The sequence below is a fragment of the Lissotriton helveticus genome, chromosome 3_1, assembly GCF_964261635.1.
Source record: "Lissotriton helveticus chromosome 3_1, aLisHel1.1, whole genome shotgun sequence".
NCBI classification, from domain to species: domain Eukaryota; kingdom Metazoa; phylum Chordata; class Amphibia; order Caudata; family Salamandridae; genus Lissotriton; species Lissotriton helveticus.
Genome location: NC_136061.1, coordinates 997,229,972 through 997,255,654, shown reverse-complemented (window position 1 = coordinate 997,255,654; position 25,683 = coordinate 997,229,972). Strand labels below are relative to the sequence as shown.

The following is a 25,683-nucleotide window of genomic DNA, read 5'->3' as shown; positions in this document are numbered from 1 at the left end:
GGTGCATCCATCAGCCAACTAGAGACCCCCATTTCCAACAATTCTCATATCGATACATCTGTAAATGAATATTTACAGTGAATCAATCAATCAAGGGTTTGTTAAGCGCAGCCACTCACCCGCAAGGGTTACAAGACGCTGGGGGGTGGACACAGCTCCTGGGGGGTCGGGCACAGCTCCTGGATGAGCATGGTGATTCGTCGAAGAGCCAGGCCTTTAGGACCTTCAAGAACTTGGAGAGTGCTGGTGTCTGTCGGAGGTGGAGAGGGAGGGTCTTCTATGCCTTGGCCGCAAGGAAGGAGAAGGAACAGCCTCCTGTTCTGGTTTTCTTGATACGCGGCACCGTCTCAAGGGAGTGCTGGGCTGAGCGGAGGGATCTTTAGGGTGCGTGGAACGTGAGGAGGTGGTTCATGTAGGCGGGTCCGGTGTTGGGGAGGGCTTTGTGGGCTTGCGTGAGAAGCTTGAAGGTGACTCTTCTCGACAGGGAGCCAGTGTAGTGTCCGCAGGTGTTTTGTCATGTGGCAGTGGCACTGTAGTTTAAGGACTAATCTGGCGGAGGTGTTCTGTATGTTCTGGAGTTTGCGGGTAAGGTTCTTGTTGATCCCGGCGTAGAGTGCGTTACTACTGCCCAGTCTGCTGCTGATGAGGGCGTGGGTGACTGTTTCCCTGTATTCTAGGGGAATCCAGTTGAAGGTCTTTCTTAGAAGTCTGTGGGTGTGGAATCAGGAGGAAGTGACAATGTTGTTTTGGCGGTCCATTTTGAGTTCAGATTCCAGGATAATTCTGAGGTTACGTGTGTGGCCAGTGGGGGACGGTGGGTTCCCGAGGGCGGGGGTTCACCAGGTGTTGTTCCAGGCCTCGAGGTGTTGGCCCATAATGAGAACTTCGGTTTTGTCCGTGTTTAGTTGTAGGCAGCTGTTCTTCATCCAACTGGCAACTGCTTCCATTCCTTATTGAAAGTTGTGTTTGGGGATGTTGGGTTTGTTGGATAGGGAGAGGATGAGTTAGGTGTCGTCTGCGTACGATACGATGTTGAGTCTGTGGGATCTGATGATGGGTGCAAGCGGGGCCATGTAGACGATGAACAGGGGCTGATGGCGGATCTTTGGGGGACTCAGCAGGTGGTCGGTGTGGGATCTGAGTGGAAAGGTGGGAGTCTGACCTGCTGCGTTCTGCCAGAAAAGAATGAGCGGATCCAGTCGAGGGCCTCGATGCAGATTCCTCCATTGTGGAGTCTGCGGGCTAGGGTGCGGTGTGAGACAATTAAGCAGAAAGAACTTAGTCAAATACATTTTGAATCCGGACGCACACTCAAATTGTGCCAGTTCTTCTTGGATGGCCGGGCGAGAAATTTGCGGGTTAGTAATCGGGAGGAGCACATCGTCAGCAAATAATGAAACCTTGTGATCGTATAAACCAAAGCGCATCCCTGTGATAGCAGGGTTCTGCCTGATCTTGTGTGCCAGAGGTTCAATGCACAAAGCAAAGAGAAGGGGGGATAGCGGCCACCCCTGCCTCGTCCCGCGTGCCAGGGGGAACAGGGAAGATGCCACCCTATTGACTAATACCCGCGAGGTTGGAGCATGGTAATTGGCTCGGATCATCCCAATGAAGGCCTCCGAGAAACCAAATTTCTGTAAAACTTGAAACAAAAAGTACCATTCGACCCGGTCAAACGTCTTCTCTGCGTCCAGCGCGAGAAGAGCCGTTGGAATATGTTTCATCTGAGCCTTTTCTATAATATGGATAATGCGTCTCAAGTTATCGTGGGTCTGTCAGCCCTTAATAAAGCCGGATTGATTCGGGTCAAGAAGGGAAAGGCGCACCGATTCAAGGTGGGTGGCTAAAATTTTTGTATAAATCATGCCGTCCAGATTTAGGAGGGCGATTGGGCGATATGAAGAGTAGGCCGTGGGCTTTTTACCTGGTTTGGGGATCACTGCTACTATCGCCTCTCTCATAGACGGAGTGGTCTGTTGTGTGGAGGCGATGTCATTAAATAAGGTAGTTAAAAATGGAGATATTTCGAGGGCAAAGGTACGATAAAAATGAGCCGTGTATCCATCGGGCCCCGGCGATTTCCGGAGTTTAAGTGCATCAATCGCTTTCTGCACCTCCTCCTGGGTGATAGGTAGAGTCAGATCTTCATTGACAGACTTGGGGACCTGGGGGAGATCCGCGGAAGCCAGATAATACTGTTGATCTTGGGGCCTCTGGTCGTCTGAGGTATAAAGCTTGCGATAGAAGGTTTCAAAGGCTAGTGCCTTCTCTTCTTCCGTCTTGTGGGAGACGCCCGCGCAAGAAGGGATCCCACTTTATTTCCCCCCGTGTAGTTCCCAGTTTGAAGCCGTAGGAGAGTCTTTTCCGCCCTATTGAAATATATTGCCTTCAGTTTCCCCTTTAAGGCAGTGACTTTTCTCAATGCAGGAGCTGAAGGGGAGGTTTTATGTGCAGTTTCTGCGGCTAGTAATTCCGATTCCAATAGGAGACCTTCCTCCTTTTGTTGGGACTTCAGATTGGAGGCCAATTCAATGCATTTCCCCCGGATGACGGCTTTGAAAGCGTCCCAGGTTGTGGCGTGGGAAGTGAGGGCGGGGTCGTTTTGCTCAAAAAATTGTTTTATAGATTGTCTAATCTCATCCCGGAGAAGTCTGTCTCGACAGAGAAAGTTGGGGAAATACCAGCGTACGTGTTTAGGGTGGGGGTTCGGCCAGGAAAGGGTCAGTTCAAGTGGGGCGTGGTCAGATAAGCAGATCGGGTATATGTGTGTTTATAGTAGCGAGGGCAGCAGGGATTGGCTAAGGAATATATAGTCAATACGGGAGTATGTTCTATTGGAGTGAGAGAAAAAGGTGTAGTCGTGCACAGCGGGATTACTGTCCCTCCAAGTCTCAAGCGTTGGAGCTGTACCTTAAGCGCCCTACCAGCGATCCCCGTTGTCGTTCTGTTGGAATTAGAGGTGTCTAGAGCTGGATCCCATATAAGGTTAAGGTCACCAAAGATAAGGATATCCCCTTCTGCAAAATTCTCTAAGATTGCGAGAAAGGAGAGTAGAAAGTCCTGTTGTCCTTGATTAGGTGCGTAGAGCGCAGCAAATGTGCAGGCCCTGTCCCCCAGCTCCCCTCTGACCAGGGTATAGCGCCCCAATTTGTCAGGTTTGGTGTCTAGCATCTGAAATGGGACCCCCGTATGAAACATCAACGTCACCCCATTATGTTTATTAATATGAGATTAACTAAATATTTGTGGGTAGGCCCTATGTTTCAATCGGTGTATTTCAGATTTTTTGAGGTGCGTCTCCTGCAAAGCGACCACTTGAACATTATGGTCAATCAGGTATTTCCACATGCGCGGATGTTTATGCGGGGAGTTAAGTCCCCGAACATTCCAAGTTATTGACTTAATTGCCATGTGTAACCTCCCTTATGATTGTGCGTCCTTTCCCGCGCAAGCCCCACCTCGCCCCTGTCTGGATTGTTAACCCCCCGTGCAAGTGGAAAGAAAGGGAAAAAAGGGAAAAACCCCAGGCGCCACAACACCAAACCAATTTAACAAAACTACTTAAACTATAAAAACGAGTGTGGAGAGTTCCCATCATAGAGGGAAGACTCCTGGTATGAACACATTCGAAGAGCGTGACCATTCCCGTATCCCAGGCCCCTTGAACAGTAAATGTATTAAGGCAAGCATGTAAAGAACATGATATATCTTGTGTGCGACAGTTTGTTTTGCTGCACCTCCTTGTTTCCTGAGTAGCAGGAGGTAAATGCCAGAATGTATCTCAGTCTGGGCGGCCCACCCCAGGCCGTGTAACCTCCCCCCGCTTCCCCTCCTTACCACCCGTCCGGCAGTCCCCGGATGCCCCGCACGTGTTGCGCCCCTCTCCCACACACTGGCCACTGAGGCAAAGCCACAGGTGTTCCCAGGTTACACACTCATGGGTGGGAAAGCGTAGAGGGAGAATCAATTAGAGAACCGTATTCTGCTCAGGTGTTCATTGCAAGTCCTCCGCTCTGTCCATCTCTCCAGTCAATCATCTGTAATAACCTCCCGTTGGAGAAAGATCTCCCCAGATGACCCGCTGGCCTGCAGTTCATCTGGACTGTGTCGCAGTTTTCCTGCCCATCTGTCTCCACTGAGCCCCCTCCAGACGGTCGGGTCGTCTTTGGGCCCAGGGTCCTCCATTATGTTATCAGGTATCTCCAAGCCAAGTATGTCTGCCGCCTCCGTCATCTCCTCGCAGTGGCAAGTTTTGTTGTTCCATTGAAATGTGATCCCAAAGGGGTAGGTCCAGTGATATTTAATGCTCTTGTCCCTTAGAAAATTAGTGATTGGACAAAATTGCTGGTGCTTTAGGAGCGTAGCTTGGCCCACATCTTGGTAGAGTGTGCAGGTGGTGTTTTGAAAGGAGATGGTGTCCAGTAATCTCGCCTTTTGTAAAACCCTCTCCTTCACTTTAAAAGAGCTGAATTTTGCTAAAATGTCTCTTGGTTTTTTAGACTCCACCGCACGCCTCGGCCCCACTCTGTGGACTCTCTCCAGCGTGACCTCCGGTCCATCTTCCCCCAGGACAGTCGAGAAGAGCCCTACCATGAACGCCTCCAGATCTGGGCCTTCGCTTTCTTCCGCCAGGCCACGAACGCGGATATTGTCACGATGGGCGCTACTCTCCAGATCTTCGCATTTGATTGTGGCCGCTCGGAGCTGACTCCGTAGGTCCACTACTCCTTCCAGGGGTTTGAGGTGAGTCTCCACATCTTGGTATTTGGCTTCGAGGTCAAGCGTCCGTGTCCCCACCGAATCTACATCGGCCTGTAGAGCTCCAAGCTTCTCCCTCACCTCTGTGCGAAGTGATTCAAATGAAGCGTCCATGTCTGCTTTAATATCTGCTCGGAGGACCTTTCGAAATTCTCAAAGGGAGGCCATAAGATCTTCGCGTGTTAACGCCATTGTCGAGGAGCGTGACATCACTCCCTTATCAGGGGTCTTGGTGGCTGCCGCCTCGAAGTATTGCGAGACCTTATTATTTATGGTCTTTTTGGGCAGCATAAGCCGGGCGCCGCGGGTCAGCCACTGGCCGCCTTGCGTTTCCAACTGGTCGAAGGCGCTGCTGCTGAAGGGGGGTACCGTACTTGCCAGGCGTTTCGCAAGGCTCTGGTGGTTGAGGTTCTTGCGACCTGGTGCGCTAGTTGTTTAACACATTGGCTGCGTCTGGAATTCCACGCGGGTGCTGGACATTCCGATCGTGGGCGTGGTCATGACGGCTCCCGGCCGTCATCAGCACACGCCCACCGTGACTCATGACGGCCGGGAGCCGTCATGAGCACGAAGGGGTTAATGACCGGTTTAGGTGCGTCGTCATACTCCGCTTCTCCCTTCGCAACAAGCCAGCCGCTTAATAGTGTGGTCTTTGCGCTCTCCTCTAGCCCCTCTTTGTTGGTTTTCAAGATGTGCAGGGCATATGCCGTATCATGGGGTTTACCATTGTAGTGAATATAGTGTCCTGAATGGCGGCCATCTTAGGGTCAGGCATTGAAGAGATATTGATTAATACATAGGTCAAGCCACCAAGAAACCAACACTGCCACCTCATACAGTGAAGCCAGCTTAGCTTAGTTGTAGTCTAGGTCAGGGGGTTCGCTGCAGTGCCCCCCCTGCGTGTACCACTTGCCTGTCTGGGACCACACGTCTTTTTTAATCCCACAGGCTCCGGAGCGATGTTCCCTGCTCTCTGTGCTTGGTTACAGCCAGACTCTGCATCTGTGGTGCGACCGTGTCAGGAAGAGGAGACACAGTACCCCGCCGCGATATCAGTGCAGCTGCAGAGAAGGAGACAGCTCGACGTTAAGGGCTCCTCGTAATTTACTGCGGGCCCGCCATTTTAAGGAGGCAGATTGAGCACCCCCTGCAGGCCGCCCCCGGTCGCGTCCGCCACTCTCATTGGGAGCAGCATTGTCTTCATCCCGGTCCGGGTGGGGTGCCCTCACCCGCTTTTACGGGCCCCTCGGGAAGCCGTCCACTCACCGGGGTCCACAGCGACTGAAGCAAGACGTTGTCAGGGACTCGCCGCAGCGGGAAGCGCCATCTCTCCCCTGCAGTTCTCCCAACCTTCTCCGCCGGTCAGAGCAGTTTTCTCCGCGCAGAGGCTACCGCCGTTAATTCCAAGCAATTCTCGGCATCCCGCTGTCTGGGAAATCACCAGCTGTTACCATGAAATCGGTAAGTTTGCCTTCGTGAGCGAAGTTGGGCAGGGCCTAGGACAGAGCCAATCAGAAAGCCGTCCGATCTGCCATGATGATTGGCCACGCCCCCACGAGCTGACTTTTAACCGCTTTTTCAATGACTTTAGCTGGGTATGGGAGTAAGGAGATCGGTCTGAAGTTTTTGAGTTCAGTGGGGTCCACTGAGGGTTTTTTCAGGAGAGGGTGTGCACATGTCCATTGCCACTGGCAGAGAGAGGGCTCATGTCAGAGCGGGACCACTGGCAGCATCATGAGATTCACACACACACAGTAAGGATATCCAGTATGTGCTGTTGTTGATACTGTGCTGGTCCCAAACACGAAAAGGGGCTGTAGGGAGGAACATAGTGTACGACTGGTAAAATGCTTTATTGGCATGTAATGGGGGGGGGGTTGAGCTCTAAAATATGTTTAAAACATTTGAACACGAATGGGAATTCTTTAATGCACAGGCTCTTCTTTCTGTATTATTACTCATAGGGTATGCTCAATAGAAATGTGTTATAATTATTATATTGTTAATGTGTTATAGTTATAAGAGCTCTACTAAAGAATAATAAATGCATGCAATAGGCAAACCTGTTAGTGTTGCATGTAACCAATATGTTTTTTTTTGCTTCTGTATTTCTCTAGAAATCGGTGAAACCAATGAATCTCTTAAAACCAAAATGTCTGAACTTCGACTTTATTGTGATTTATTGATGCAGCAAGTTCATACAATACAAGAATTTGTTAATCAAGATGAAAACCATTTGACACCTAGCACTGAGGTACTAGACTTTTAATAGTTTTTCACACTGCACCAAGCTGTATTTTTCAAGTTGCTTGCCTACTGCTTTTGTAAAATGTTGATAATGACTGTAATTCTGCTTTCTCTTCTTAAGTTATGTTATAGTGTCTTCATGAAGCACCCATGTGGCAACATGGTCACTTCAAACGTCTGATGCTGAGAAATGTGTTGGTCATCGGTATTGCAGTGTAGAGAATATAGAGAATAGTATTTTGGCCCTTATTTTCTCCTAAAGCAGGATGTCATTTTTTATAAGCTCCTTGAAAGAGAGTTTATGTTCTGAATTGACTTAGAAGAAGAAAACTAGGGCAATCCTCATCTTGAAGCTATGGTAGAGCAGGACAAAGTCAGATATCTGTTTCCGGAAGGTCCGGAGCATTATCTAGGAACTATCATTGCTATACATTTTGGTAATCTGAGGCTGGTAGAGGTTTAAAAGGGATCTGAGGTGGGTTGTCCTAGAGGCCAAGAGGTTCTGTCTGTAAGTAACATTGTTTACTGGGCTAACTATAGAAAAGAAGTGTGTTTAGAACAGGTTTGGTACATGTAGAAAATCTGATCAGTTCGTATTCATACTTAAATAAATTTTTAGGAGGCATCTGTAGCAGTTAACCACACTTACCAGGGTGCAATACATCAGCATTCAAACAGTCGTTGCTAGCTCCATGAGCCAACTGCCCACAGTACCTATCTAATAAAATATCTAAAAGAACGGGGAGCCAGCATCAATTACATCATAACCTAGTACTCAAGATGAGGCTCTTTCATAGAATTTGACAAGTAAAACCAGGAGAGGGTCCATATCACAAGAAAGTGGAGTTCAGATTCTTGTGTCCATATTAGTGGAAGAGATGATCTTGGTGTCTGAGTCAAGTTCTTCAGTATTGGATCTTCCATAGATTCACGTGCTTGAATCATTCCCCATCATCAAAGTGGGAGCCCCACTGACTCGAGCACAAGTGGAGCTAAAGAATCCCTAGCGATAAGGGGAGCCTGTTTGGGAAGGAGGGTGGGTTGCATAGAAATCTATGAAAGATACCAATATTGGAGAACTGCAGTTACAGGTAAGTAGCTTATTTTGTTCTCCAGTATTGGATCTTTCATAGATTCACATGCTTGAATAAGAATAGCAAGCAGTTACTGTATTTGTATATCTTGTAATATTAGTGCACAAAGCGGATGGTGGGCAGAAAATATATACATAACATATTCATATGCAATTTAGTAAATTAATATATATATAAATATAGCTATATCATACATTAAAACATGTATAAATACATAAGCAAGCATGTGGAACCAAATGACGCTCCCCTTATTGAAGTAAGTGGTGTAGTAAGACCTGTCAAACCGCTGCATCACAGCGTTGCAGCGATTCCAAGTAATAATGCTGAATGAATTATATGCACAACCTTCCAAGTCACAGCACAATATATCGTCTCCAGAGGCACTTCCGCAAACAAAGACGTTGAGGTGGAAACTGTCGTAGTTGAGTGTGCTTTGATTTTTACTGTGAGTGGCTTGCCAGCCTGTCAGTTCTCATGAGTTGTTTAGTGTGATGTAAGTACAATTTTAGATATGATAAGAAATCTAGCGTATGACTAGACCTCTCAGCTGGTGATGTTGAATTCAGGTAGAAATTACGAAATATTCTGGGTTCATTGGGGCAAAATGTAATGTAATGTAAATGGGTCCCTATAAAGCACACAGCTACTCCACAGAGTGTCCCGGAGCTAAGGACCATTCGACAGAAGACCAGCCAGTATCTGACAAGCACTGTAGACCGTTACTGCTGGAACAGCCAGGTTTATAACTGTTTCCTAAAAGATAAAAGATCCTGGACCTGCCTGAGAGGCAGAGGCAGGCTGTTCCAAAACCGGGAGTCCAGCACTTGGAAAGAGCTGCCACCTAGTCGGACGCGAAAAAACCTGGAAATTGACATCAGAAGTTGTTGTGAAGATCTTAGGGTTCTTTGCGGCACATAATGCTGAATCCTATTCTTAATATAGATGGTGTACATGTCATGGAAGGCCCTAGGCCCAACCATGAGAATAGCTCTAGCCACCGCATTCTGGACCACCTGCAGACGATTTAATAAGTACTGCGGTAGGTCATGGTACACGACGTTGACGTAATGAAGCCTTGACATGATCAGGGACTAGACTACTGTTTTCCTGTGAGCAACCAGCAGGGGAAGAATGTTTTAAAACATTTTTAGCATGCCAAAGCAGGTGCCGGCCACAGTTTGTATCTGGGCCTTCATTGATAGTTTGACATCTAGCTTGACCCCCAAGATCTTTACAGTGGTCACTGAAGCTACCGGGGGGGCCTGTCTAGTGGCCACCACTGGTACCATACTTCGCAAGGAGGGTGGCCAAAGAAAATGATCTCAGATTTCTCTGGGTTACACTTTAATTGGTTCCGATTCAGCCAGGAGAAGACCTCCGTCAGGAAAATATTAATTTCTCCACCTCTGAAATCAGTGCCCTTCTCGCAGGTGAACGGCAGTTGAGTATCACTGCATATGATACCATTTTAGCGCCAAGTGACTCGGCTAGCAGCGCGAGGGGGGCCTTATAAACATTAAAGAGTGACAGGCTCAGAATACATCCTTGCGGAACCCCCACCTTCATAGCGGGAATGGGAGCCCCAAAGGGGGGGGGGGGATCAGATCGTTTGCTGGCGGCCACTAAGAAAGGACGAAAACCACATGTGCATCGTGACCCCAACGCAGCACTCATGGAGTCTCTGTAAGAGCCGGTCGAGGGGTACGGTGTCAAAGGTCGCGTAGAGGTCCAACAGTATCAACACTGTTTTTCCCCTTTTATCGAATGTCTCTTTGATGGCTTTGGAGACCTCAGATAGTGCAGTTTCGGTGCTAAAATTAGTTCTAAAACCCGACTGGCTAGGATGCAATACATGGTTAGCCTCCACATATTCAATGAAATTTAAATTCACGCATTTTTCCAAAACTTTGGAAAAGAAGGGCAATAGAGATATTGGCCTATAGTTTGAGGCCACCTCAGGATCAGCAGCAGGCTTCTTAAGTAGAGGGAGGATTTGGGCATTTTTCCATCTATCCAGAACTTGCCTTTTTAGCAAAGAAATATTCAAAATCCAGTTGTCCGCTGGATTAATAATCCCAGCTATAGAGGACAGTACCTTGGCTGGGCAGGAATCTGTAGGGGAGCCTGACTTAAGAGTTTTCATTATCTCCAGTGATTTCTCCTAGGAGATGGGAGGAAACTGGGTGAGGCTTCCAGGTTCGCCACGGATGCTGGCACTATGATTACTTCATTCCCCAAAGGCGTAGTCTCGAAAGAGTTTTGAATAATTCTGATTTTATCGTGAAAGTGCCCCGCCAGATGATTGATCCAAAGGAATCTTGGGAATAAATCTTTGGATTGGTTCTAAGAAGTTCTAAATTTTCTGGGAGGTGCAAGAAGGGTCTTGAGTTGAGAGCCTGTATCTCCTCTACCCTCCTGGTCGAAGTGAGCGCTAGTAACAAGGTGACCTTTCATGTGAGAAATATGAGGTGTCCTCTGTGAATGGCTTCAAATGAACGCTTCTTGAGCTGAGACAGAACTAAGTTTAGATGCGTGTCCGGGCAAGGAGCACTAACTGGAGGAAAAAACGGAATCGTTTGATGATTCTGCTAGAGCAAAAAGAAAGAAAATGTGATGAGCATGTATATTTTGATATTGCTGCAAGCCTTACCTTAACAGACGCAAGTACCAACAGAGATTGAGCTAGCGAGAGGAGATAGGGTAGTTATCTGCAAATTTGTGCTAGTAGAGGATGTAGGTTTGATTTCTGGCACCATAGGCAGAAACCTTTCTGCCTATCTACTACAGCTAATATATCTTTATCGTGGCTTCTGCCTTGACTATGAGAGAATACACCTTCAGTCCTGAGGAATATAGAGATGTTTGAATTTATGGAATCAAGGAGCTGTACGAATCAGAAGAAAGAGGTTGGGTCGCGATGTAGGACCTGGCCTTAGTTCATCGTCAAATGTTTATGAGATGTTGGTAGGTGAATGTGGTTGGATTCCGATAGTAGAAGAAACTCCGTGAACCAATGCTGCGTGGGCCACCTGGGAGCTATCAGGATGAAAGGACACTGCTCCACTTCCTGGGAACCTTTGGCTTTAAAGGTATCAGAGAAAAGGTAGGCATAGATCGAAAAGCATTCCTGCACGATCCTGGATGTGGATGCCAACTTGCATAGAACTGGCATTTGGGGTTTTCGTTTGTTGCAAAGAGATCTAGAGCCGATTTGCCCCAGAATGAGACGATAGTATTTTGCGACGACTGATCAAACTCCCATTCGTGGAGGCTGTTTCCAGTTCTGCTTAGTATGTCTACTAGGAGATTGCTAGTCCTGGGTCCATGTTTAGCCCGAAGAGTTATTCTGTGTGGTGTAAGCCTGCTCCAGATTTCCTGATCTTCCTTGGACAGCACCAGTGATTTTGTGCCACTTTGGTTGTTCAAGTACTGTATGCTGGTGGTATTGTCCGTGCAAACTAACACCGAAGACCCTGCTATTATTTGCAGGAAAGCTTGGAGACTGAGTTAGATGGCTTTGAGCTCCAGGCGATTGATATGTACGCTCCTATGGAGCGGAGACCACGTTCCTTGAATCTGAAGGTTCTGTAGATGACCTCCCCAGCTCTCCGGTTGGATAATGGAACAACACGTGCATTCCACATGCATGCCTTTACAACATGTACACTACCATGCATGACCCACTACCACGCACCCCATTACCACGCATGTCATTACAACTCACATTTTAAAAGTGCCATTACTGTGTATACAGTTACCACGCTTACCTAAGCGACGCAAATGTTTGCAACGAATCACGCGTTTCTTTCACACTACTGTTACTTACATTGTTGGCTTATGTCTCCATACATTGTTGTGCTGCTGAAAGCTGAAGGAGAGTTTTGGGCTAGTTGTTTTGGTGTTGGTATTTGTGTGCAGGAGGACGTTCTCCACGCAAACATTTAGGTTTTTTTTAATGGAGGATTGGGCTCACCTTCGTTCGCACACCAACAAACACTGTTCATTTCTAGTATGCAGGTTAAAAATATGAAGTGCAGGTCGTGTAGATTAGTGAAAGAAATCCGCTGAGGTAAAACACTTATAATTCTTTGGTATGGTAGAAGTTATGATTTCTGTGTTTTTTCCCCCTAAAGTCTCTTATTATAATAACGTGGCCACGGTATGAACTGCAATGTGGCCGACACTTAGCCTTCACGCAGTGCATCTATAAGCACAGAAAAGCAAAAGGAAAGAACAGCGTAAATGGGGCGCTTCTTAGTGCATGCCAAAATATGACTGGGGTGCTAGCAAAGGGATGGCTAGGGTACAGTTACTTTATGGGCGCTAGAAACTCCACCGGCAGCCCTGAAGTCTCAGGTGTGACGCTGCTCTGCTCTCATGGGCACACTGTGAGTTGTACCAACAGATTCCAGAGATGCGTAGTCCGTCGCCTAATCTACCCAGTGCCATAATTATATCGCTACCTGCAACTCCCACCCAGAAGACAAAACTTTCACTGCTGTACTGCAAATAGGTCTGTTCCCTGCCACTCTTGCCCTCACGGAACCATGCATGCAATTACCTCGCCTTTATGATATCATATGCCTTTATCATTCATGCCTTTAGAATGAAAGTCGTGCTAAAGCCATGCGTGGTAATGTCATTGTGGTAACAGTCACACGTGGTTATGACCGCATTGTGATGGCTGTTTCCCCAGCTCTCCAAGGAGGCATACATTGTTACTACGAAGTGAGGTATTTGAGGTAAAAACGTGAGGTCCTCTGACAAGTGGGAGGTCTGGGACCACCAGGCAAGACCTTCCATCATACCTATGTGAAGTTCACCAGGCCTGATTCTTTTATTTGAATTTATTGGTTTTGTAGCTGTCCCTTGAAGCCTCTCATTTACATGCGTGCAAAAGGGATCATATTGATCGCTGAGGACATGATGCACTGAAGCTAATTGACCAGAGGCACTTTTTCGGTTTTTTATTCCGAGAGCCAATAAATACCTAGAGCCTTCTCTGCTTGTATTGGGATAGAAAGTCTTTGTCTTGGACAGTATATGGTGTTGCGGCCCAGGAACAGTGTCTTCTTGGATGGAGGAGTTGATGATCTTTGATAATTCACAAGGAGACCTAGTTTGTGAATCCACTTTAGGCAAGCCTCTGTGGCCTTGGTCTCGTGGAATGCCGGTGGTGCTTTCATCAACGAGTTGCAGCGGTAGGGGAATACCTGATAACCGTCATTCCAGAAAAAATAAGCTCAGGGGCAAGGCAGTAGGTAAAAATTCAAGAAGCTGATTTGAATCCAAATAGGAGAACTTTGATGCGTGGGCGGGAATGAGGAAGTATGAATCCTGTAAATTCTGAGTTGTCACAGGGTAGGGTGACCACGTAAAAAGATTGTTTTTGCAGATACTGATTTAATTTCCGGAGGTCTATGATAGATTGCCACTCCTTTGTTTTCTTGTCTATGGAAAAAAGCAGAGAATAGAAGTCCATTTCTTGCTGAGAATGTGGGCTTTTCTCTATGGAACCTTTGGGTTATCATTTTCTGAAGCAGATGGAGATGAGGTGAGTGCCATCTGGGTTAACTCTAAAGTCCGACTATATGTGGTGAGATCCATGACTTATTGGTCCTATGCTATTTTCTGCCATAGATGACAACATTCTGGAACTGTTTCTCCCACAGGATTACATAAGCAATACCAAAATGTTTTCACTATAGGTAAGCTAGCCAAAGGGCTACTGAGAAGGTTGATAAGAGTGATTCATTTGAAATTTTAATATGCCCAAAGTTCTTGCGGTGTCAGTCATTCTTGACTGCTTGCAAGGTGTAGTCCACATGCTTGCCAAATCGTGTCGCCATGGAAAGGTAAAAATATTAGATATATTTGTAGCTCAGGTTCTAAATGTTGTGGCCATGAATCAACCTTGGCGCCTAAGGACCACTGACCCTGCCAGTTAAGGGAATTCTATTGCAGCTATATCTATAGCAATATCTATGTTTTATGATGACGACGTCTTGCCCCTCGCCAGAATCCTTTTTGTTTCTGCCCTTTCTTTCTTCCGGCAGAAATTTTATGTATGTGGCAATGTTTGAGCACATTTGAAGGTTATACCTGCCCTGTATTGCCAGCGAATTGGCAGCCCGTACAGTAGCACTGGACATAGTTGAGAATGTCTCCTTGCTAGTTAGGCGCAGTTATGAGTTGTAATTCTTCCCAGATATATCAACAATTGAAATAGGTCTCACAGCTTTTCTATTAAAAATCCTAAAGAAAACAAACCAATTGCTCGTTTGCTATTGGAAGTGTTTGGCTGCTCATTCCCTAAGGGTATAGAAACCACCAAAAATCCTCTGGTGGGAAATCCACTGGTTGTGTGCCTTCTCTCTATCATCACCAGATGTGAACGGGTTGTTCCCGGTAAGCAAGGCAATATTTGACATTGGATCATTGTTAGAGTGGCAGGACCTACAGAGGATGCTGACATATCGCACGGTAAACAACGTTTACAACGAAACTTTTACCACGCACTACCATTACAACGCAGGCATTACAACGCAAACCATTACAACGCATTGCGCTGGGGGGCGCTCTAGGATAGGGAATACGTTTAATTTTCTATCCAACACCTTCCCTAGTGTCCACGGGGACTGGAGTTGGAATAGAAAATTATACTTACCACTATCTAGCACCTCTAAGCGCTATGCGTTGTAAAGGTATGCGATGTAAAAAACGCGTTGTAAAGGTATGCGTGGTAAAAGTATGCGTTGTAACGTCATACATCCATATCGCACACAATGTGACCTTGCAGGCTCAGGAAAGTGTTTGTAGCAATCGTGTATCATGCCCTGTAAGTCTAGTACTAGAGCTAAACAGAACTGACTCATGCTCTGAATTTGGAGGCGGAGCAAAGTGGTTAAATTGCTCCCTCTATTTTGCTCTCCAGATATTGCTGACTGTTGTATACATCCTCATATTAGACTCCTTAATTATTGCAGGGCTCGACAAATCTGAAAAATTGTACTAGTCCTGCAGGTCTAGTACTTTAAAAAAACTCCTCGACCTAACAGTAACCTACTTGACCTCCGTCTCTGACAGCGGAGCAAATGTGACAAGATAACAAGATTTAAAGGCCTCTTTATTGCTCATTTGCTTTGTGGGCAATAAAAAGGCCTTTAAATCTTATCTTGTCACATTTGCTCCGTTTTCAAAGACGGAGGACAAAAGTTAGTATGTTTTCCTACTCGCCAGAAAGGGCGAGTAGGACCTAATAATAGCTCGACCTCATAAAATTTACCTCTCAAATGCGAGCGGTCGAGTGGATTTATCAAGCCCTGTATTGACATTGTTATTCTGGATTATGTGTCTTTTGTTCTTGTTGACGACTATGGTGTTTTCATCGTCGTTTGTATTGTCATCGAGATCGTTGTCGATGATGCGGATCTAGACGACTAGGCTGACGTTGACAATGTTTGTCATTGACCAGGCCTTCTTCATAGGCGAAACCGTTCTAGAGGATGCTGTCATAGATGAAGCCGTTGTATACGAGGCTATCATAGACAAGGTATCGTAGGTGAGGCCGTCGTCATAGACTGCTGCCGTAGATGAGGCTGTCTTAGATGACCATCCTAGATGAGGCTGTCTAAGATGACTATCGTAGGTGAGGCTGTCTTAAATGACCGTCGTAGATGAAGCAATTCGTAGATGAGGCCATTCGTGGAGGAGGCCATTCGTGGAGGAGGCCATTCGTGGAGGAGGCCATTCGTGGAGGAGGCCATTCGTGGAGGAGGCCATTCGTGGAGGAGGCCATTCGTGGAGGAGGCCATTCGTGGAGGAGGCCATTCGTAGACGAGTCCATTCGTAGAGGAGGCCATTCGTAGATGAAGACGTCGTGGATGACCGTCATATATGAAGCTGTTGTAGATGACCGTCATATATGAAGCTGTTGTAGATGACCGTCTTAGACAATGCCATTTGCAGATGAGACCATTTGCAGATGAGGCCGACATAGGTGAGACAGTAATAGTCGACATGGTTGTGATCGCCGACGTTCTCATTGTAATTGTTGTTAACGATGATTTGCACTGGACTGCACTTTTGCCATAGATGCCTCATTATCAGAGTATGAGGATATCCCTGATGTAGTGTCAGGGCTGGAGAGGGAATTGTAGGGTCTGCCTTTGAGGAAGTTTTTTCCAATGTTCTTTCTCTGTGAGAAGTGCCTTATGAAGACTTGTGGCAAGTCTTTTTTATGGATTTCCTGCGCACCTTCTGGAGACCCTTGGTGCAACCTCTCCCTTTGACTTCTCCTGTGAGGTGAAGGAATCCTCACTGTTCTAACCAGAAATTACAGATTTAAATTTCTGTAGTACCAATAATAATCTCATCGCCCTCAACGTGAGCGTTTTTGAGGAAAAGGTTAGACATATTTTGTAGTCCTTTACCTTGTTTTCTGCTACTCTGACATTTAATCTTGGTCTGTACTACATTGAGAGAGTTTTAGCTCCTCATAGATTGTCATTTTTCCCCATGAAGGATTTGATGAAGGGTTGTGCTAGGTGATATTTGTTGTTTGAAAGGGTTGGTGCATAGTTTTATAGTTTCAAAGATGTTTTTTGGCTGATTGATTACCTTGTTGATGTGATTTTTGAAGTAAATGGATTTAGTTGTGATAGTGCGCTTTCCTTTATTTTTTAAGAATTGAGATGTCGTTTTGTATTCGGTCTATTTTTTTTCAGGCTTTCTGGTGGGTCCGTTGCTGGTGTTTAATTAAATTAATTGGAATATCAAGTGGAGTGTATTTTGTTTGACACATTTTTTGTTTTAATCACTTGTGTGTGAAGAATGGCTCAGTGCCATCCTCCTCACAAGTTCTTGTGTGCCGAGAACGGCTCTGTGCCGTCCTCACGCCTGAGGCACGAAAGCTCTCTTGTGCTAGCAACAGAGGGATTTCCTTTTATTTATTTTAGCCTTGTGAGGTTCGCCAGCAGCCCGTGCCATTTTTTTCTCTCACTGTAATGAAGATTGGCATGCACGGCGTGCTGACATGATTACTTTGACGTGAAATAAGGCGCTCAACTCTTTTTAATTTCAGTGCATCTGGCATATCTCAGCCCCCCGAACACCGATTCAGACAGGGGTAGGTGTCATTTGAAAGGGGAGAATTTCCCTTTTCCAATGGTACCATTCCCCAGTAGATCCCTGCTTGGAGATCACTGCAGGAAGGCGACCCCCAAACCGGGATCCACCTACTGGTTCCCCAGGGACAATTTTTAAGGGGAGTAGCGGCCCCCTGGCAATGGGCAAATGCTCCCCCCAGCCTCCAATCTGCTCCAGGGATTTGTAGTAGGGCCTCCGTCTGGGGGTAAAAAGCCCACTAGACCACCAGGGATTATATTTGGAGGGGGAAGCTGCCACCCCGGCAATGAAGTAATACTCCCCCCTACCCCTGAGACCAAATGTTTTTCTGCTGCCATGGGGACATATTGGAGGTGTTGCCTCCAATCTGCCCCAGGGGGGAGTAGGGGGTCAGAAAGCCCACTAGACACTAGTGATGATTTTTTGGTGGAGAAATGGGTGGAGTATGCCTGGCTAGGCATTGGGCCTAACACCACCCTTCAAATAACCCACAACAGTCTTTCTGCCCCCACCCCACAGGGGGCAGATAAGATGTTCTTTAACTCCAATCTGCCATGATACGAGGGGTAGAAAGCCCACTATACACCAGGGAGTTTTTTTTTATTGTTAAAAGTTGTGGGAGTGGCCTGCCCATACACCGGGCTTATACTCCACCTGCTATATGACCCCAACAGTCTTTCTGTTCCTCTGGGGAAGAAAACATTCCAATCTTTTTGACAAGAAGGGCAATTTTGATTTTGGATTTTTATTTTTTATTGTATAAATATGGGTAGCAGAGTTGGGTTAAATAGCAATATCGTCCTACTTCTATGGTTCATTGCTGCACTTTTTGGGCTTGGGCCAGCTGCCACCCGGGGAAACCTACCAAACCCAGACATTTCTGAAAATTAGACATTTGTGGGAGTCCAGGGTAGTATGTTTCGAGTGTATCCCAAAATTCCTACCACTCAGCAGCGTTCCTCCTCTTGTCCCGATAAAAATGCTACCCCACGCAGGGCGGAAGAAATGTTGGATTTATGCTTATTCCACTAGTTTGTCACAGAAATGCAAGGAAAATGTGCAATTTTAGGCAAAGTTTAAGGTTTGCAGGGCATCGTGGGTAAGACAATTTGTGTGATCCTCATAATGCGTACTACTCTGGACTCGCATAGTTGTGTAGTTTAAAAAAATGTCTGGGTTTGGTAGGTTTCTGTGGGTGACTGTCGATCCCTGGCCAAAAAAATGCTGCTATCGCCATTTCCAAATCAGATCGTTTTTGTGACAGAACATGTTGATGTCTCCATATTGCGGGCACTAGGCTTACCAACACAAGGGAGGTATCATTTTTATCAGATAACTTGGGGGGAAGCCTAGGTGGAAGTCATTTTGTGGTTCCCTTCAGATTCCAGAACTTTCCATCACAGAAATTTGAGGAAAATGTGTTTTGGTTTAGTCAAGGTTTTAGGTTTGCAAGGGGTTCTGGGTGAAACAGCCTGGCGAGAGCCACGCAAGTCACCCCATCCTGGATTCCCCTAGGTGTTTAGTTTTCAAAGATGTACAGGTTTGCTAGGTTTCCCTTGGTGCTTCCTGAGATGGGGCCTGCAGTCCACAGCTACCCACTTTGAAAAAAGGGTCAGTTTTGAGTGGAAAAATGTTGTGTCCATGTTGTGTTTTGGGCTGTGTCCTTTCCGGCCACTACGCCTACACACACTAATGAGGTGCCATATTTATCAGAAGACCTGTGGGAGCATATAATAGTAGCGTATTTATTATTACCAGTGGGATTTCGCTGCATTTGTGCCTTCCAACGGTATGCCAGTGTGTTAGAAAGAAGACATTTTGTTAAATACCCTCTAAATTATATGTTTGTATGGGTACCCACAAAGTCAGCTATGTACAAATAATCACTGCTCCTAAGCTCCATATCTTGTACCCATTTCAGAAATACATAGGTTACCTTGGTACCTATTTTTCACTCTACATATTTCACCATGGTCTATTCTCCGTACACAATGAAAAACCATTGTACGGTGCAGCTCAGTTGGTTCTGGGTACTTCGGGTTCTTAGAGAACCTACAAACCTTATATATCTGATAGAGGCATTTAGCCGCAGTTTCCTTACCTTAGAATTCTCCCCAGGTGCTAGACTAGATCCAGAAAGTGTTCCAGCAGAACCTCTGAGCGTCAGTTGAGGGTGTTGTCCACCGGATGTGACGTCGAAGGAGTCCATATAAGCCCTTCCCCGACGCGCTGACGCCAGTTACTGCTTTTCTGTGCTACAGTACGGATCTGGAGAAGCGGTTTCTGTCCCTAATTTTTGGCCTACTATGGCGTTTTTCATCTAGAACAGTGCGCCTTTTTTCTGTTCCTTCTGATTTTAAACCTTGGGGGTCTTGTGCTTGACAGATGTTGGCCAAGGACCTTTAGTCTGTCTGTATGTGGTGCTTGGGTGAGCACCATGACTCTGAAGAGTGGGACGTCTGTCAACAATTGAAGACTGAGGCGCTGCGGGAGCGGCGGATGAAGATCCTGTTGGCGTGGCGCGGTTGTCGCAACCCTCCAAGTCTCATTGATATCGGTCTCCTTCCCGCCCTACGGTCCCTTCACGGAACCGTTCTCTGGGATATCACTGTCCGTCGACTATCCAGCAGTAAGTCTTGTCGCAGGCGGTTAAAATTGTGGCATCCCCAAGCTTTGTCGCCTCACAACGTAGTTTCCGACGGATCCTCACGTCCTCAGGCTGAGGATGCTGTGCAAGAGTCTCTCCCACACTTCCCTGCCTTTCCTGAAGCTGGTTCAACTCTGACCCAAATAAGAGATTATTATTGTGCTCTCCACGCCATCTTTGTGTCTTTACCTTCCCCTGGAGCGCCTTCGGGCCCTAGGAGATGACTGGTGCCTTGACTGTGTCCACGCCGGCAGGATCGCCCTTGGATGCATTTTTTATTGACGCCAGTGCACAGCCCTTCAGGGTTTTCACCTGCGGCGTTGATCGACTCCGACTCGACTGAACCTCCCTTCAGGGCGGGGGGGGGGGGGAGGGGAGTCCTAGCTAGCAGTGAAAGGGTTAAGAGCAATAGCTCATTCATAATAATCATAGTAGAGAGTAGAGTCTGTATTATTTGGTGAGGGGCTCTGAGGGATGATCTGTAGGGTTGATGATTGAGCGCAGTTTGAGATGTTCAAAGAGTGCGTCCATCAGGAGATTTTTCTGAGATTTTATCCAAATGTTAGTGGCATTGGATTTTCCTCATTGGATGTATGAATGGCTGATGGTCTGACCAGTCTAGAATTAGGGGTCTTGCTGGGTTATGATTGCAAATAATAATATCTAGTGTGTTGCCCTTTGAGTAAGTAGGTGTAGTGAGTATTTGAGTGCGTTGTGAATTCACACTAATCTTCTAGTTTGGCTGTTAGAGTTGAGGTCTCTTAATAAGATATTTGTTCATATTTGTTGTGTAATGTAGCTGCATGAGCATGGTAAGTTCTTCAAAGTGATCATTGAAATCAGGAGCTCATGGGCCATAAATGGTGTAGAAGCAGCATGTTTGTTCATTGTTCCGTTTATAGCTGAAGGAAAGACATTTGAAGGCGGGAAAGGAGGGGAGCATCAGTTGCAATTCCAGGTGTTTCTATGGATTATAGCGCTACAATCTTGAGTTTTTGTGGTTTATTTTTTCAGAAAATGGAGAAGCCTGTGGGAATACATATGTCAAATTAAGGCGGAGAGGATGTGAGATACAAGTTTCAGTGATTAATAGTATATCTAGGTCATGTGAATGTAAAGAAGTCCGCTTTTTCTCGTGTTTGGGCTGATAAAGTTTTATGGAGCATGCACTTCAGGGACTTCTTTACTCTTGACTGAGATAGGGGAGAAGTTTACAGTGGATTTCATTTGAATTAGTTTGTATTGGACTAATTTGGATTGAACCATTTTCAGACAATATGAAAACTAGGCAAGTAATAAGACATTTTATAGAGGGTTCTTTTTGATATCTGGTTTTTGTTATTCGTTATTTAACTTGATCATTGGTCAGCGTATGAGGATTTTTGTTAGACTTCCCACCGTATCAAAGCACTTTTAGAAACCAATTTATTTGATCGGCCATTGAAATTCCTACAGTATCAAAATCTTTTTAAGAGCTTCTTGCCTTAAAAGTGACCATTAATCAGTCCTATTCACAGGCAGCACTTTTAGGGATATACTCAACATTGAAAAAGGGATATGGGAGGACAGGTTGAAAGGGGCAGGCGTAGAGACTTAGGAACTAGACAAAAGATCAGTACAATGCAAAACAAGCATTGACAAAAACAAAAGATTTAGATTTAATTTTTTTAGAGAATGTAGCATTTCTTCATGTAATGGTGCTTGTGGTTATGTAGCTGTGTCAGTGGAGGATAGGAGAATGAGTTGATCGATTCATGGTTAAGTGAGTTCTTGTAAAGGTGAATGCTTGAGCACCTAAATGTTTAAAAATGGAACATTAGTGATTTACCAAAACATTCATTTATCAGCAATTGGTAAATGACTGGATGTCATCCTCATGTTAATTTACTTCCTGGGAAACACAAGCACACAGAAAAATTACTGAACAAACACTCTTAAAAAAAATCCAGTTCTGTTTGCATTGTCAATGCGTTTCCCAGACTGTAAAGATGTTGGCCGCACCTGACATCACAAAGGAGAGTTCACTTCTGGCCTGGCAACATATAATTTCTTCTTTAAAAATATCCTTATGATTGTGGTACACTGCCCTCATTTATAATAGTACCAACAAAGAAGCCTAAACACTCTAAGAAGCACCTTTCCCCATGCCATATGGCACTATATCACTCGTATAACCGCTTAGTTACGTGCTTTCCATTGACTAATCATCAGGTTTGTTAGTCCATTTTGTTCTGTTGAAATAAATCAAGATGAAAAGTCCCAGGGCGCACACTGATTTGTTTAAGGGAAGATCATGTCTGGAAAATTGATATCCTGGTGACAAGGAATCTTGATCAACTAGACAAGCAAATACAAACTGGTGTGCTTGTCGAATAGGAGATGTTTATAGCATGTATTGTAGATCATTTGCTTTGCTTTCCTGCTGGCTAGTGTTGTGTTCAGACCTTTACAGCTTGTTTACTTCTAAGATTGAGTTTTGATTTCTTGTATGAATTATGATCACATAGCCGAAACCCAGCCTCTTGGATTATTGTTTTTTTTCCTCATCGGATTTGCAGCTAAAGTCTGTAGCTCTGTTTTTGAAACTTGGTGGCGCCTGAAAAATCAACATTTTGTGTGCTGTTAATAAAAATAGTCTGTACCAAACATCTTCGACTTCCACAACACGTTCACAATGTGAAGACACCAACTTGGCGCGTTGAAAGGTAAATCCTATAAACGCAGCTTCCAAGTCATAGGAAAATGGAGTCTTCTTTGGAAAATATGTTGTTTTAATTTTGTCCTCAATGTCATTAGAAGATGGCACAATCCAATTGACATTGGGTTTGTAATCCGTGGCTTTCTTGCAATGAAATGTGTTTGGCATGCGAGCATTTAAAATGTAAATGAAATAGCTGTAAACTTGATCTTAGGTGAGGTCAATGAGGGCTGTTCTCCTTCTCAAGTACATAAGAGGAGGAAGAAGCTAACTTTGCCAGATAAGAGGTGTGAACATGATTTTGTTATGAAATCAAAAGATGATTGCATAGGTACTAAGACTTCACCTCTGGTTAAAAAAATAAAAAGTGCTATCTGAAAGAAACAGGTTAGTGTTAGATTCCTTACCTTAGAATATCTCCAGACGTCAGACTGGATCCGGAAAGTTTTTGTCAGCAGTACCCCTGCGTGTCGGTAGGCGTCGTCTGTGGCTCTGCGTCCGTCGTCATTGACGTCGTGATCGCCGGGATGACGTCGTCAGAGTACTTGGACGCCGCCCTCGCGCGCTGATGTCAGTTTTTCTTTTTTCCGCGCCAGCAAGCGCAGATCCGGGAAGAGCTAGAACCGTAGTCACTTTTTGACTAACTTTTGGAGCTATTTTGGCTATCTTTTTTGAGTCAATTCGACTCCTGGTGCCGGTAGGGATGCCTGGATTCAAACTGTGCGACGCCTGTCACCGCCTGGTGTCGGTGACCGACCCCCACCGCTGGTGTCTCTACTGCCTAGGGGCCGACCATGACGACAAGTCGTGCCCCGACAGCCGGGCCTTGACGTCAAAGGCTAGGCGGGAGCGGTCCCGCAAGCTCGAGGTCCTGGTCGAGGAGGAAGTTGAGGGGCCGGTCGCGGAGCCGGAGCCCACACCGTTCATCGGGCTCCAAGTCCTCGCATTCAGGTAAGTCGAGGCACTCCAAAAAGAAGCCGAAGAAGCGACATCGCTCTTCTGACTTCCCTCGCCGGGGGCGACTCGGCTGAGAGTTCGGGTGGCACCACCCGCGCAGCTCCGCCAGAGCCGCAGGCGTCACGTCCGGTCCCATACCCTTCGGTCCCTGGACTGCATGCGACACCGCAGGAGGTACGCGATTTCCTCCTGGCCATGAGGGCTCACTTCCCTCTGTCGAGGCCTGTCGGCGCTCCTTCGGGCCCCGCAAACCCGACGAGGGGCCTTAGCGAGCCGGCGGCTTCGGCCCCAGCGCCGTCGTCGACTTCGGTCCCGACATTGCAGGGCCCCGGGGATCCAGGCCTGGATCCCGGTCGATGCCAGTTGATCTCACGACTCCTCCGCTGGCGCCGACCCTGATGGTGTCACTCCCGGCGCCGTCCTTGGACGACACAGTCCCCAGTTTCAGTCCGGGTCCGGCGTAAGACCGGCGCCACTCAGCGCCGTCTTTGGCGTCGGTGGGTGAGCAATTCATCTATGACCCGTCTCCGTCCTTCCTGCCTGTTTATCAGGACACGGATGAAGGGGAGGACTGGGGGGGTCTGAGGACCCTCTGGCACAGCAGTGCCAGTTGAGTCAGGACTAGGCAGACGAGCTAGGAGGTGCCAGTGGCCTTGACACTTCGCCCGACACTGGCTTCATTTCTCCTCCCTCCGTGGCTACGGAGGAGGGCACTACCTATGGTGTGGTGTTGCACAGGGCAGCCAAGACCTTGTCTCTTGACTGCCCGGAGGAGGCCCATACATGGCTCACCCAAGCGCTTGCTGAGGGGCCGGACGCAGCATGTTATTCTATCATATGTAGACTTGATACCACGGACTCGATGGGCAGAGCGATTTCCACGACGGTAGCGATCCGTCACCAAGCCTGGCTGAGGTCCGCCAATTTTTCGGGGGATGTCCAGTCCATGCTCATTGACATGCCCTTCGATGGCCATCGCCTTTTCGGCAACAAAGCAGACCGTGCGCTTGAGCGTTTCAATGACTCCAGGGCTACGGGCAAGTCCTTGGGCCTGTCCGGCCAGTGCCACCAGCCTTCTGCTTTTCGCCCCTTTCGTGGCCAAGGAAGGGGCGCCCCCACACGTTCGTCTAGCCACAGGCCGCAGAACACACCTCAACGCAGTCGCGGACGTAGTAACCGCTGTGGCGGTGCTGGGGGACAGAGGCCCGGTCAGTCCACATCCACTCCCGTAGCATCTGCCTCAAAGACTTCCTAGTCTGAGCTTTCAGGCCCATTCGATGCCAGTGGGGGGGCAGGGTTCGCCATCACCTCCTCCACTGGCGTATCATCACTTTGGACAGGTGGGTGCTGCAAATCGCCTGAAGGGGCTACTCTCTCCCCTTCGAGGCGACCCCTTGAGCCATGCCACCGCCGTACCACCGTATGCGGGGAGCACATGCAGCTTCTGCAGGAGGAAGTTATGGCCCTCTTGGCCAAGGGAGCCATCGAGCACGTTCCTGGGCCAGAAGCAGTATGTGGTTGCTACTCCACTACTTTCTGGTTCCCAAGAAGGGCAAGGGGGGGCCTGCGCCCTATCTTTGACCTCCGGAGTGTCAACGGCTTTCTCTGCAAAGAAATGCTGAGGTCCTGGCAGCCCTAGACCCTGGAGACTGGATGGTAGCGTTGGAAAGGCAAGACGCATATATCCACATCCCTGTCCTGCCGTCCCACCGGCGCTACCTGCGGTTCACGGTAGGCCACAAGCACTTTCAGTTTACCGTGCTCCCCTTCGGCCTCACCAGTGCCCCTCGGGTGTTCACGAATGTGATGGCGGTGGTCGCAGCTCATCTGCGCAGATCAGGGGTTCCAGTCTTCCCCTATCTCGACGATTGGTTGTTGAAAGCGGGATCACCCCAGACAGTTGTATCACACCTCCAGACTACGGCCGATCTCCTGCACTCGCTGGGGTTCTCCATCAACGTGCCAAAGTCACACCTGTGCCCTCTGATAAGCTCCTCTTCATCGGAGCGGTTCTGGACTCGGCGCAGTTTCGGGTTTATCCTCCGGAGCAGCGGGTTCGGGATATTCAGGCTCTGATTCCGATCTATCGGCCTTTATCCCGAGTCTCGGTCAGGATGACGCTGCGGCTCCTGGGGCTGATGGCCTCCTGCATCCTG

General features: G+C 47.2%; 1 protein-coding gene across 1 annotated transcript in view; it reads left to right on the top strand.

Moving 5' to 3' along the window:
* The window catches only part of PLEKHA3 (pleckstrin homology domain containing A3), a 254,424-nt gene that overhangs the window by 134,009 nt on the left and 94,732 nt on the right, over positions 1 to 25,683 (top strand). Inside the window, exon 4 of the mRNA XM_078681500.1 lies at positions 6,876 to 7,012. Within this exon, the coding sequence (XP_078537626.1) occupies positions 6,876 to 7,012 (137 nt within the window). The remainder of the gene's footprint in view (positions 1 to 6,875; positions 7,013 to 25,683) is intronic.